General features: G+C 41.0%; 2 protein-coding genes across 6 annotated transcripts in view; one reads left to right on the plus strand and one right to left on the minus strand.

Annotated features, from left to right (window-relative positions):
* Nucleotides 1-665: 665 nt before the first annotated feature.
* Nucleotides 666-5,591, plus strand: LOC110491550 (extensin). Of its 2 annotated transcripts, none has more exons than XM_021565083.2 (4): nt 666-783; nt 1,709-1,806; nt 3,910-4,204; nt 4,567-5,591. In XM_021565083.2, exons 2-4 carry the CDS (start codon nt 1,772-1,774, stop codon nt 4,753-4,755), a joined length of 519 nt encoding a protein of 172 aa, XP_021420758.1. In that variant the 5' UTR covers nt 666-783; nt 1,709-1,771; the 3' UTR covers nt 4,756-5,591. The 2 variants fall into 2 exon arrangements, with proteins under 2 accessions (XP_021420758.1, XP_021420759.1); XM_021565084.2 differs by having other exon boundaries at nt 715-783; nt 1,743-1,806.
* A 7,215-nt stretch (nt 5,592-12,806) lies between these two features.
* mpp2b (membrane protein, palmitoylated 2b (MAGUK p55 subfamily member 2)) overlaps nt 12,807-15,058 on the minus strand; it is a 55,007-nt gene continuing 52,755 nt past the window's right edge. For all 4 annotated transcript variants that reach the window (XM_021565086.2, XM_021565085.2, XM_036946431.1 and 1 more), the window contains one exon: nt 12,807-14,664. In XM_021565086.2, the coding sequence (XP_021420761.1) occupies nt 14,488-14,664 (177 nt within the window). In that variant the 3' untranslated portion in view covers nt 12,807-14,487. The remainder of the gene's footprint in view (nt 14,665-15,058) is intronic.

Here is a 15,058-nt window from a genome sequence, read left to right on the forward strand (position 1 = left end):
AATCTATATTTTGCTATGTTGTGTTTTGCAGAAACTACCTCTATGTCCACCAGTGTTATGTTATGGTTCTCCGTTCAGTTATACAGTTATTCAGCCATTCAGTTATACAGTTATTCAATTATATACTTACTCTATTATGCATTTGACAACGCCACACCACTACGAAGACCGTACAACACAAACAGATCTGGGACCAGGCTACTATAGCCTACATATATCTCACAAAATCCCTCCAAAAGTGCACATTCCTACCGATGTAAAGCAGCTGTGGGTCTCACTCATCCAAACTACCACGACGTGTCCCAACAATGCCTAGACTGCATTCCTCAGTTACATGCCTTAACGTGGACCCCTTGTTTTTCTCATTAGCCTTATATTCTTCATTTCCCTCCCTCTAATAGTCTTACACATCTATATCATATCTCTTATACAGTATGTTTATTAATATCCATGTGCCTCAAAGCAATTGGCTGGTGTAGGATGTGTCCCAAATAGCACCCGATTCCCTATATAGTGCACTACTTTTGACCAGAGCCCTTTGGGTGCAGTTATGGTCAAAAGAAGTGCACTAAATAGAGAATAGGGTGCTATTTGGGACGCAGACGCAGCTTCAAAGTGTTGTGCGTCACTGATAGTACCTGACAGTAAACATGCTTAGGATCTTTGAACAGGTCAATAAGGCTGTAAAAGTTTGTCTTTGCGTACTTCCTGTGACAAGAGTATGAAAGCAACTCACAGGTCGACATACAGGTTGCTGTACATTCAGAGGTCTTGGTTGTTAAGGTAAGGTGCATTTTGAATACATCTATCAATACGAAATGCAGTAATAATGTAGTAATCATTGGTGACAGGATATTGCATGACTGTTGTCTTACTCCAAATCCAACTGATTTTCATTAGACTTTGAAGTCCGAATGAAACGTAAGTACATCATTCAAGGTCCAAATTCATTCAACCCAGTTCAATTATTTTAACATGGTCATGGTTGGGTAGAGGGAGGCACCATAACAACTATGCCTCTCCCTCTTTGTAACAGTGTATAAAGTGTATACTTTTCCATTGGATTGTACCATTGTATTAAATGGTTGTTGACAGGGGCTTTGTAATCACACTTGTCATTGGGCATTTATGGACAAAAGGGTCAAAGGTTTATGCTCCAGTTTACTCGTTTTCATTTGTAAAAGAGGCCAAACTTGTACAATTAAATGTAGCTTATTCGGTTGCCTGTGACTTCAGGGGTATAAATCATTACTCCGACTCTGTTGCAAAACGTTTTATTTGCTCTGTTTGCTTCCGATTGATTCTTAAACGGTAAACAGTTTCCGTAATAAATACACCCCTGATCACATCTGTCTCTGCTGATCAGTGGTCAGTGTCCTGCTCAAAATCTGCTCCGTTTGGCCTACAGAGGAAATGTAAAGGATGCAGACTTGTGTCATTCTTACCTACATTTTATGTCATCTGGGGCACCTAGAAAATGAAATGACTTCTGAGAACCTACTATGTAAGTGGTTCTGAACCGGTCACAAAAAAGGGTTGAGATGGGTTATTTCTGGGTCATGAAGCTGAGTCGGAAGTTGAATAGGAACTGAACATGACCGATTGACTAGCGCTTGCTGTTGATTCACAGAGAGCTGTTGAAAGTTCTAATAGTGATGAGGAGGCTGCTGGATAGAAACGTAAGGAATTTCCTTGAACTGTACCTTAGGTTTCTCTTTTGTGTGTTCTCCACACGGAGACAGACGCCTGCCACAACAACAGACTGCGCACCATGCAGAATGAAAGTTGGTTACTTGATATGATAAAGTAAGTCTTTCTCTTTTTTCCATATTATTTTGTGATCTCCACCTCTACCAAACGGAAACAAACATACTGATGTTCCAATTTACACACCGATGTGGATGTACTATATGCTACACATTACAACAGTATGTGTGCAATAACATGAGGTTATATTTAAGCAATAAGGCACGAGGGGGTGTGGTATATGGCCAATATACTACGGCTAAGGGCTGTTCTTAGTGGCCATATACCACAAATCCCTGAGGTGCCTTATTACTATTGTAAACTGATTACCAATAAATGTATTGTCCTACCCATGGTATACAGTCTGATATACCACAGCTTTCAGCAAATCAGCATTCAGTTCTCGAACCACCCAGTTTATAATTTTAAGAAGTTTTTCCCAATTCCTGACATTTAATCCTAGTAAAAATTCCCTGTCTGAGGTCAGTTAGGATCACCACTTTATTTTAAGAATGTGAAATGTCAGAATAACAGTAGAGATAATTATTTATATCAGTTTTTATTTCTTCCATCACATTCCCAGTGGGTCAGAGGTTTACATACACTCAATTAGTATTTGGTAGCATTGCCTTCAAATTGTTTAACTTGGGTCAAACGTTTCGGGTAGCCTTCCACAAGCTTCCCACAATAAGTTGGGTGAATTTTGGCCCATTCCTCCTGACAGAGCTGGTGTAACTGAGTCAGGTTTGTAGGCCTCCTTGCACGCACATGCTTTTTCAGTTCTGCCCACATATTTTCTATAGGATTGAGGTCAGGACTTTGTGATGGCCACTCCAATACCTTGACTTTGTTGTCCCTAAGCCATTTTGCCACAACTTTGGAAGTATGTTTGGGATCATTGTCCATTTGGAAGACCCATTTGCGACCAAGCTTTAACTTCCTGATTGATGTCTTGAGATGTTGCTTCAATATATCCACCAAATTTTCCTCCTCATGATTTCATCTATTTCCTGAAGTGCACCAGTCCCTCCTGCAGCAAAGCACCCCGACAACATGATGCTGCCACCCTGGTAATTCACGGTTGGGATGGTGTTCTTCGGCTTGCAAGCATCCCCTTTTTTCCTCCAAACATAACGATGGGCATTATGGCCAAACAGTTCTATATTTGTTTCATCAGACCAGAGGACATTTCTCCAAAAAGTATGATCTTTGTTCTCATGTGCATTTGCAACTGTAGTCTGGCTTTTTTAATGGGGTTTTGGAGCAGTGGCTTCTTCCTTGCTGAGTGGCCTTTCAGGTTATGTCGATATAGGACTCGTTTTACTGTGGGTATAGATACTTTTGTACCTGTTTCCTCCAGCATCTTCACAAGATCCTTTGCTGTTGTTCTGGGATTGATTTGCACTTTCGCACCAAATTAAGTTCATCTCTAGGAGACGGAGCGCGTCTCCTTAATGAGCGGTATGACGGCTGCGTGGTCCCATGGTGTTTAAACTTGTGTACTATTGTTTGTACAGATGAACGTGGTACCTTCAGGCAATTGGAAATTTCTCCCAAGGATGAACCAGACTTGTGGAGGTCTACAATTTTCTTTCTGAGGTCTTGGCTGATTTCTTTTGATTTTCCCGTGATGTCAAGCAAAGAGGCACTAAGTTTGAAGGTAGACCTTGAAATACATCCACAGGTACACCTCCAATTGACTCAAATCAATTAGCCTATCAAAAGCTTCTAAAGCCATGACATCATTTTCTGGAATTTTCAAAGCTGTTTAAAGGCACAGTCAACTTAGTGTATGTAAACTTCTGATCCACTGGAATTGTGATTCAGTGAATTATAAGTGAAATAATCTGTCTGTAAACAATTGTTGGAAAAATGATTTGTGTCGTGCACAAAGTAGATGTCCTAACCGACTAAGTTATTTGTGGAGTGGTTGAAAAACAACTTTTAATGACTCCAACCTAACTGTATGTAAACTTCCGACTTCAACTGTACAGTACAGAGAATAGTTTTACAAAGATGTCCAAGAGCAAAACTAAGTGGCAATCCTTGTCACTTCCATGGCCATCAGTCATCATCAAACCTAAGTGTAATATATACTGTAGTTCTGGCTGTAGTTGACTGACTCCTGACTAAATCCTACATTCCTCAAACTACAATTCCCAGGTTCTTAATCACGCCTTTGATGTGCATAGCACTGTACCTGCTGTGTTGCCGTAGAAAATGGCCATGCACTCAGGAAGAAGAGTCAGATGACTCCTCTGTCTACGTCATCCCTATGCATGAAGAAGAGAGGACAGAAGGACGAAGAGAGGAGGCAAGTCCCCCCAGTAGACCTCCTCGGCCCTCAAGGGCCCCAACCCCTCCACCGTTACCCACGACAGTCTACAGACCTCCCTATAGAGAACTGCCGCCGTATAGCTCAGTGGATCTCATCAACCCTGCACCGCCATACACTCCGGTACGACATCCCTCCACTGCTAGGTTGACCTCCTCAAACTGTCAACAGACATCTTGATTATAAAGACTTTCAGCGGCTGTCAACACTTTCCCCCATTTTGTAATTTAGGGGGAAAACATCAGCCTTGCAAAACCAGACTGAATGCTGTGCTCACTATGTTTCACTTGAATTAGGCTAGAAAAAAGGGCAGTGCAATCTTCTAAGCAGTCTAGTGACCGAACTACTAGCAACATATGATCACTTCACATTCAGTTTTTAAGTGATCTACTCCTCTTGAAGAAACAGAAACTACACACAGAGGTATCAGTGACTATAACCGTTCAACTTGGCACTAACATGAACCTGACTCCTCTCCATTGCAGTTTGACCCAAAGGACCCAGAGGACGTTCCACCTTCCTACCGAGCGGTGATAGAGGACATACCACCCATCTACTCAGCAGTGGTGGTGTCAGATGACCTTCCATCTGTCTGGTATCCGCCACTGCCCCCAGTCTCACCCCCCTTACTCCCAAGTCCAGGTTACGCCCAACTCCCGTTACCAAGACCCTAACATGGACGCGACTTGCACAATTGAGAATTCCATTTAATCCCACAGCACTTCTGCTACAGCCTGGTCCCAGATTTGTTTGTGCTGTCTTGCCAACACCTATAGGCAGCACAAACAGATCTGGGACCAGGCTATGTCTGCTATTCCCTTGCACCTCCATGGGGTTCATATAGAGCTCTGAACATGCATATTCAGGCCGTCCAAAGAACAATGCTGATTAATCTATGTTTTTGAGGAAACTTTGGATTTATGTGATACAGGTAGGGCCTAGAGTTGTTCCCGGTTGGTGAAAACTCAGGGCCTGAAATATTGTATAGTGGTACATCTTATTTAAGTTGAACACTTTCGTCACTGACGTGACATTGTACTGTAAAGTATCTGGTTCGGCTTGTGTAGAGGACTGGGCCATCATGGAGTCATTGTTCATTTCACCAACAAAAATAGTGACTAAAATAATCACCCAGGTGACTCTTGATTCACCTTAACCAGTCAACACCACCAGCCTTCTAGTTAGCTAGAATACTCTTTGCTGGTTAAGAAATACAAGCTGCTTTACCAAATTAAAAACAGTAACAGCATTGTGTTTAATAGTAAAACAACAGTCTAGCTATGTTTTTCTCTTCCTTGAGTAGGCTATAGAAAAGTAGGCCGTCTTTTAAATTTGTAGTCTCGTTCAACCCTCCCACTTTTCTCACTGCATTTCATATACAGATTCTGTTGTCAAGTGTTCCTCTTTTCCTCAGATCAGGCCTTTATGGTAGAGTGGCCAAATGGAAGGCACTTCTTAGTAAAAGGCACATAACAGCCCGCTTGGAGTTTGCCAAAAAGCACCTAAAGACTCTCAGACCATGAAAAAACAAGATTCTCTGGTCTGATGAAACCAAGATTACACTCTTCGGCCTGAATGTCAAGTGTCATGTCTGGGGGAGACCTGGCACCACCCCTACTGTGAAGCATCGTGGTGGCAACATCATGCTGTAGGGATGTTTTTCATTGCAGGGACTGGGAGACTAGTCAGGCTTGAGGAAAAAATGAACGGAGCAAAGTACAGAGAGATCCTTGATGAAAACATGCTCCAGAGCGATCAAGACCTCAGCCTGGGGCGAAGGTTCACCTTCCAACAGGACAACGACCTTAATCACACAGCAAGACAAGACAACGCAAGAGTTGCTTCGGGACAAGTCTCGGAATGTCCTTGAGTGGCCCAGCCAGAGCCTGGACTTGAACCCGATCTAACATCTCTGGATAGACCTGAAAATAGCTGTGCAGCAACGCTCCCCAACCAACCCGACAGACCTTGAAAGAATCTGCAGAGAAGAAAGTAAAAAACTCCCCGAATACAGGTGTGCCAAGCTTGTAGCGTCCTACCCAGCAGACTTGAGGCTGTAATCGCTGCCAAAGTTGCTTCAACAAAGTACTTAGTAAAGCGTCTGTGATATTTCTTTTCTTTTATATACATTTGCTACAAATTCTAAAAACGTGTTTTTGATTTGTCCTTATGGGGTATTGTGTGTAGGTTGATGAAGGAAAACACTTTTTAAAATCAATTTTAGAACAATTTTTGAATAATAAACCTAACAAATTGTGGAAAAAGTCAAGGGGTTTGAATACTTTCCGAAGGCACTGTATATGCAACCCTTTTGTGGCACAGAGAGAAAGCAAAAGGGATTGTAAACAATTTATTGAAATTCCTCTTGCCACTACACAAAGTCTGACTGGGTAAATAACTATATTTTGAGTTAATGTGGACCCATTGACTCAGACTTGAGCACTTGGACCAGGACTCAAGCACTGGGACTCTGACTTCAGCCCCTTACTTGTGACTTGGACTCGAGCACAGGGGACTTGGGACTTGATTCGGACTTGAGGTTCAGTGACTCAAATACATCACTGGGTGAAATAGTTATTAGCTCCCTTTCAAAATCATTAGCCCCTGTTCAATGTGGCGTCTGTGAAACATTCATAACAATGGTAATGACCGAATGACGGCGGTGCAATCCATACTACTTTGCGGCACCATCTGGTGATTAAGTTTTTCTCTCATGTCTGTTTGTTTTGTATGTACTGTGCAATATCTATGTAGGCTGAATTAGGAATTTACATGGTCAGATAATTTTATTCTTATTTACAGTACCAGTCAAAAGTTTGGACACACCTACTCATTCAAGGATTTTTCCATATTTTTACTACATTGTAGAATAATAGGGAAGAAATCAAAGGGATGAAATAACACATATGGAATTATGTAGTAACCAAAATATATGTTATATTTGCGATTCTTCAAAGTAGCCACCCTTTGCCTTGATGACACCTTGCCCACTCTAGGCATTTTCTCAACCAGCTTCATGAGGAATGCTTTTCCAACAGTTTTGAAGGAGTTCCCACATATGCTGAGCACTTCGTAGCTAATTTTCCATCACTCTGCGGTCCAACTCATCCCAAACCGTCTCAGTTGGGTTGAGGTCAGATGATTGTGGAGGCAAGGTCATCTGATGCAGCACTCCATCACACTCCTTCTTGGTCAAATAGCCCTTACACAGCCTGGAGGTTTGTTTTGTGTCATTGTCCTGTTGAAAAACAATTGATAGTCCCGCTAAGCGCAAACCAAATTGGATGGCGTAATGCTGCAGAATGCTGTGGTTGCCATGCTGGCTAAGTGTGCCTTGAATTCTAAATAAATCAGCGATCAGCAAAGCACCATCACACCTCCCCCTCCATGCTTCATGGTGGGAACCACACATGCAGAGATTATCCGTTCACAAAGACACAGTGGTTGGAACCAAAAATCTCAAATTTGGGCTCATCAGACCAAAGGACCAAAGGTCTAATATCCATTGCTCATGTTTCTTGGCCAAAGCAAGTCTCTTCTTGTGTCCTTTAGTAGTGCTTTATTTGCAGCAATTTGACCATGAAGGCCTGATTCACACAGCCTCAACAGTTGATTTTGAGATATGTCTGTTACTTGAACTCTGTGAAGCATTTATTTGGCCTGCAATCTGAGGTGCAGTTAACTCTAATGAACTGTAACTCTGGGTCTTTCTTTCCTGTGGCAGTCCTCATGAGAGCTAGTTTCATCATAGCGCTTGATGGGTTTTGTGACTGCACTTGAAGAAACTTTCTTGAAGAAAGTTCTTGAAATGTTCCGTATTGACTGACCTTCATGTCTTAAAGTAATGATGGACTGTCATTTTTCTTTGCTTATTTGAGCTGTTCTTGCCATAATATGGACTTGGTCTTTTACCATATAGGGCTATCTTCTGTATACCATCCCTACCTTGTCACAACACAATTGACCTACCATGTCAATTCCACAAATTAACTTTTAACAAGGCACACCTGTTAATTGAAATGCGTTCCAGGTGACTACCTCATGAAGCTAGTTGAGAGAATGCCAAGTGCGTGCAAAGCTGTCATCAAGACAAAGGGTGGCTACTTTCAAGAATCCCAAATATAAATATCATTTGTTTAACACTTTTTTGGTTACGACATGATTTATTTCATAGTTTTGATGGCTTCACTATTATTCACAATGTAGAAAATAGTTTTAAAAAATAAATAAAAACCCTGGAATGAGAAGGTGTGTCCAAACTTTGACTGGTACTGTATGTTTGTCAAATGTTCTTCTGTTGGGAAGACAATAGGATGTTATGCAGAAAAATATGTCGATGGGACCATGTTTTGTACTATATGTTTGTCCACATGGAAATCAGTGATTTGTGTTTACTATAGGTTGAGCCAAATGTGATGTGACTACAATGAAAGGGCATATAGTTGACAAAAATGACCCAGTATTTTCGTACATTATGACAATAATTAGACTAAATGAGATATTCAAATGACAAAAATGTGACTAAAACATAATGATATTTTAGTCAAAATTACTAAGACTAGACCAAATCTATGAAAAAAAGAGTGCCAAAATGAACACTGTATGGATGATTTTCCCTTTATCTTTTGGAAAGAGTTTCTTAGGAAGAAGGTATAACACTGAATAAATGCACCTTTATATTTGTCATATTTTGACAAATAGTGCTGATATAAATGACATTGTTTACATTAATGTACATTATTTTGATTTATATGTCATTTCTATTCAAAATGAGAAAAAAAACGATGTAACACTTACTGTGCAACATGCCTCCTGTTTGTTTGTAATGCGGATAGAGCACTCAAGGAAGAAGCTGCAGAAAATCTAAAAACAAAATGCATTCACTCCATATAGGAGTGAAACACTGCCCCTTTAAAAAAACATATATTTATTTATTTATTTAACCTATTCTTATTTACAATGACGGCCTACCGGGGAACACAAAATGATCAACTAGATGGTCAAGATAACATGGGTTTTTATAACCTCAGTTATGACCATTGTTAGTTGACTATTACAACCCTAGACTAACAAACCCTATCTGAGGTCCTGTTGAGACAGGGGCAGAACAACAGATGTTTACTTTGTCAGGTCGGGACAGATTTTTACCTTGTCAGCTTGGGGATTCGATCCAGCAACCTTTCCAGCAACCTTTCGCTCTAAACACTAGGCTACCTGCCGCCCCTTTGTCGCAGTATCTTAAATGAATTGTTCCCAAGGTAGGCTGCGTGTGCTACCAAATTAAATTCACTTGTTTCAGAGCCGCCTCTTCATATACACAGACTAAAACTCACTAGAACATTTTGCCTGTGAGGTGGGGGGCCCCTCGACCAAATCTCTCTTAAGGCGCACAAAAGTTTGCTGTCTACTATAAACCCACATACACTTACTTACCATGCTAAAGGACACATGCAGGTAGGCCTCGCAAAGGTATTTCAATTCATTAATCGAGACAGTACCAATGAATGAATTGAAATACCTTTGGGATTGAAATGGTTATACAGTACCAACTGTTACGAAACCACCTAGCCAGACGACTGCTAACGCTAAACTTGCTAGGTGCTAGGCCTGTCTGTATGTGGGCATTAAAGAGTAAGAGTATGCGGTCCATGTTGTATGTGGGTTTATAGGAGACAGCCAACTTACCGGGTCCATGGCTAGTTCTTGCTTTTCTGTATTGAAGTCTTTGAATCTCCATTTTGATTGTTGAGGGGAATTGATCAAAGCGTGGAACTCTCTATCTAAAAAAATAATTGATCCTTGACTGCAATACAGTTTTGGAAAACATAAACGCTCAACTTAATTATCATCCCAAAAATAACTTTACAAATACAGAAGTTACACTTACTGTTAGCTGTTTTACCACAGATTGCCGCTGAGGTTTTTGTGCAACCCAGCTTCAAGCCAACGTTCTTTATGTGTTCCTCCCAAGTTTCCATTCGCTCAGGAAGTGTTGTAGTTCAGATGAAAAGAGTGCAACTATAAAACAACTCCGTGTATCTTATTTTGGAGTGATATAAAAGTAGAGTTTCTGAGGTTTCCAAAATGGCATTGCACACAACGATTATTAACGGTCAGACAAAGCATCAGGACTGTTGTACACATTGGCAGCTCTGTGGTCAATGGTTCGAATGAGAACCCAATGGCTGTATGGCCTTGTCGAGAGCAAGCTTAGTTCTGACTACTCCAGCCCAAGAAGCTTACTGTATATACTCCTTTCAGTTGTGCTGACCAAACAATGACATGCAAAAAGAAAAATACAAATGGCGTGCCCAAACAAAAGTATTTACACAAACTAACTCAGAGAAAGGCCCCACCGTGCCATGAGGCTGCTGTCCACCTAAAATCAAATTGTATTTGTGACAAATGCTTTGTAAACAACAGGCGTAAACTAACAGAGAAATGCTTACTTACGGACCCTTCCCAACAATGCAGAGGGAAAAATAAAGTAAAAATAATAACACAAGGAATAAATACATAATGATTAAGGATAACTTGGCTATAGACGAGGTACCAGTACTGAGTCGACTAGGCAAAAGTATAGATTATAAACAGTAGCAGCAGTGTTTGTTATGAGTCAAAAGAGTTAGATAGTTAGCTACACAGATTATCTGCATCTATTTGGTTAACTATGTAGTAGTGTTATGGCTCGGGGTTAGAAGCTGATTAGGGACCTGTTGGTTACAGACTTGGTGCATTGGGTACCGCTTGACAGAGAGAACCGTCTGTGACTTGGGTGGCTGGAGTCTTTGACAGTTTTTAGGGCCTTCCTCTGACACCGCCAGTGATGTACTGGTCCGTACGCACTACACTACTTGCGTTCGCATGCCAAGCAGGTGCCATGCCAAGCTGTGATGAAGCCAGTCAAGATGCTGTCAATGCTGTAGCACTTTTTGAGGATCTGAGGGCCCATGCCAAAACATCTCAGCCTCCTGAGGGGGGAAGAGGCATTATCGTGCCGCCTTCACGACTGCATTGGTGTGTGTGGAACATGTTAAATACTTAGTGATGTGGACACCCAGGAAGTTGAAGCTCTCGACCCGCTCCGCTACATCCCCTTCGATGTGGATGGGTGCTCGGCCCTCTGTTTCCTGTAGTCCACCTTCAGCTCCTTTTCTTGCTAACGTTGAGGGAGAGGTTGCTGTCCTGACACCACACTGGCAGTTCACTGACCTCCTCGTTATAGGCGGTCTCATTACTGCAGGTGATCAGGTCTACCGCTGTCGTGTTGTCATCAAACTTAATGACGTGTTGGAGTCGTGCGTGGCCACACAGTCATGGGTGAACGGGGAGTACAGGAGGGGACCCCGTGTTGAGGGATGATGTGGCGGTTGTGTTGTTGCCTACCCTCACCACCTAGGGGTAGCCTGTCAGAAAGTCCAGGATTGAGTTGCAGAGGAAGGTGTTCAGTCTCAGGGTTCTGAGCTTAGTGATGAGCTTGGTGGGCACTATGGTGTTGAACCCTGAACTGTAGTCAATGAACAGCATTTTCATGTAGGTGTTCCTCTTGTCCAGGTGGGAGAGGACAGTGTGGAGTGCAATAGAGATTTCTTCATCTGTGGGTCTGTTGGGGCGGTAACTCTACCTACATGTACATATTACCTCAATTACCCTGACTAACCGGTGCCCCCGCACATTAACTCTGTACCGGTACCCCCTGTATATAGCCTCGCTTGTTATTTTATTGCTGCTATTTATTTATTCATTACTTTTTGTTTATTTGTATTTTTTTAGGTATCTATTTTTTTACTTTACACTTTTATTTTAAAAAAATCTTAAAACGTATTAAAGCATTGTTGGCTAAGGGCTTGTAAGTAAGCATTTCTTTCACCTGTTACTGACGCCACCTAGAGATGGAGTGTGGATGTGTTGTGCATCCCAAACCAGCCCCTCGCCCCGACCTACTCGCTCGGTGTACCTTCTTCACTGAAGAAACTCAAAGGGTGACTTCCAGAGTGGCAAGCGAATCAAATACAGCCATCAACTTTGGGACACACTGGTGACTTGAATGATGCAATTCATGTTCCATATTTAAATAATAAAACAAGTATGAAATTCAAACGAACATATCCCCCCCCTGTCCTTTTACAAGATGTGAACCTCAGTAACAGTTAAACGTTTAATTTGGGTGGACTTTCATTTGTTACATGTGTCAAGCCTCGAAATCAGACACAAACAAATGCACGTGACATGTTGCATGAAATTGCGCAAATTCCAAACACATTGCAGTGCATGTCGGGATAGCACTTCGCCTGGAGCCTCCAGCCTTGCTGGCTCGGTCGAAGTGGCTATCGGAGGTTCGAATTAGCACCGACACCCTCAGCTTTGGGACACTTGTTTATGTGGCAGAGGTGTGCGTGAGCGCCCAAATGGTGCGCAGAGGGGCTGATTTGGGATTCAACCTACCTGTGCACCTAACTACTAACTAAACTTAACTAACCTCCATTCGTAAGACAAGGAAAAACATTTAGAATTAAATCTACCTTAAGCCATGAGGACGAGGCAATGTTCTACAAGATATTTCATCTTTAATATTTTTCTATGAAATTCAGAATTACAATCTTGTGTAGCTGCCCCACTACCTCAACACAGTAGTGTAGTAATCCAGAGCACTAAAGTGTTCTTTATATATATAACATTTGTTACAGTACAATATTTACGAAATTCTGAGATAAAATCACTGGAATTATACATATATATTTGTTTAATCATAGGGAAAGGGATAACATACAGTAATCATGCTGCAGCATGTGAAAAATAGATAACATTTCAACCTATAACTAGTGTACAGTAAGTATATCCTTGGCCTCTGTACCATGTTAAGGCAAAGTAAGCATGTTGGAAGCCACTTATTTTTTATATATATGCTACCTGTCAAAAGTTTGGACACACCTACTCATTCAAGGGGTTTTCTTTATTTGTACTATTTTCTACATTGTAGAATAAAAGTGAAGACCTCAAAACTATGAAATAACACATATGGAATCATATAGTAATCAAAATAGCGTTAAACATATCCAAATATATTTTAGATTCTTCAAAGTAGCTATTTTGGATAAACTATTTCATAATTTTGAAGTAGAAAATAATTATACAATGTAGAAAATAGTCAAAATAAAGAAAAACATTGAAATGAGTAGGTGTGTCCAAACTTTTGACTGGTACTATATATATATATATCCTGTATAATCAACATTGAAAATAAACTAAATATGTCCATCAAAACAAACATTCTACTCAGAAAGAGTCAGACACTATAAGTGACAGACACTACAGTCCACATGAAGTAAAACGAACAAGTGTGCAGAGAAATCAAACAATTACACCGTTTCAATTAAACATTGTTTCAATCATCTAAAACATTTCTTAGGGGCCTATATTCACACTTAGCGATTGTGGTCACATCTGTGCTAAAAAGATCAACTGAATATTTCCAACATCTCGCACATTAAACTAATTTTTTTTAAAACACACATTTGATTTTTTTAAAAACATGGTAACAAAGAACAAAGAAATTTAAGATGAAAATAGAGCGTATTGACATGTATGCATTGTTGATTGCTGTGTGTTTGTCTTTGTGTGAGTGGGTATGCATTCATGTGGGAATTGGTGTATTCGTCTCAGATCATGTATTGCTATGCTATCTTTTTTTCAACAAAGAGAACATAAATAAGAATAAGTACAGTAACATCAGGACAACTGTCAAATATTTACAATCGTACGCTCATATGACAAAATACACCGAATTTCATATAAAGAATAGTGTGACAGTTGGTACCTTTGTATTCTAAATCAGCCACGAAACGAAACACTCAATGTAAACATTGCACTACATAGTTTTTGTTAGATTTGGGAAGGCTAAACATTGTCAGGGAACTCCTGGTAGTATAACAATATCCATTATACTCCAAGACCGCCAGCACAGTATTTGCAAAATATATAAGCCTACTTCAACATATATAATATACTGCCACTCGTATCACTCACACACTACGCACTGTACCTCAAATCCCCTCTAAAGCCTCCTCAACAAATACCAATATATATTTGGTTATTTGTTTATTTTTTACATATTTTTTTAAACAAAAATTGCAGTTTGACATCATGTCTGCGGAGTATATAATTTGTGCAAAAGCCTACCATGAGGCAGACCCCTTGCACTGGAACATCGGGATTGGCCCCTTACAACAGACCTCCAACCAATAACGTCACAAGCTGTGGAGGGAAGCTCCACCCCTTTACAATTTACTCTCTCCTGATTGGTCCCTCTCTACCTGCGGCCTGTACCAACTCCTCAGGCCTTTGATGCTTATTTTGACCTCCTCATGATGACATCCTGACCTCTAGCTCTGACCTCTGACCGGCCTTTAGAAGACCCAGCTGACAGGAACCCACTGCTGCTCTGCGCCTAGTCTCTCCAGCGCCATCTTCAGGCCGCAGAAGGCCCCCTCCAGGCTGTCGTTGATGATGTTCAGGTCAAAGTAATGTCCGTAGGCCCGCTGGATCCTTTCGCTCTCATCCACTGTCCGCTTCAGCTCTGAGTCCTGCATGGGAGGAACAACAGGGTGATGATAGTGGTTATCATGGACAACTATGACTTGTTTGCATATGAACAATTGGGCCCATTCAAAAAGCATCTCAGAGTAGACATGCTGATCTAGGATCAGATCCTCCGTGTCCATCACAATCTTATTCATTGTGGTCTAAAAGGTCAAACTGATCCCATGGCATGACCGAGAAGGTAACAAGGGATGACGTAAACACTGAGATTGGTTGTACACGGTCAGAAATGAATTGCCGTGAATGGGCATATTAAAGATGATGAATTGCTAGGGTTAATGCATTATGAACATACCAGTCCTACATTTTACCATGTGTCTAACAACAATGTCTGCTAACAGTAACAGCACCAGTAAAGTAGCTGTGATACAACTATCC

This window comes from Oncorhynchus mykiss, chromosome 16 (genome assembly GCF_013265735.2).
Source record: "Oncorhynchus mykiss isolate Arlee chromosome 16, USDA_OmykA_1.1, whole genome shotgun sequence".
NCBI classification, from domain to species: Eukaryota; Metazoa; Chordata; class Actinopteri; order Salmoniformes; family Salmonidae; genus Oncorhynchus; species Oncorhynchus mykiss.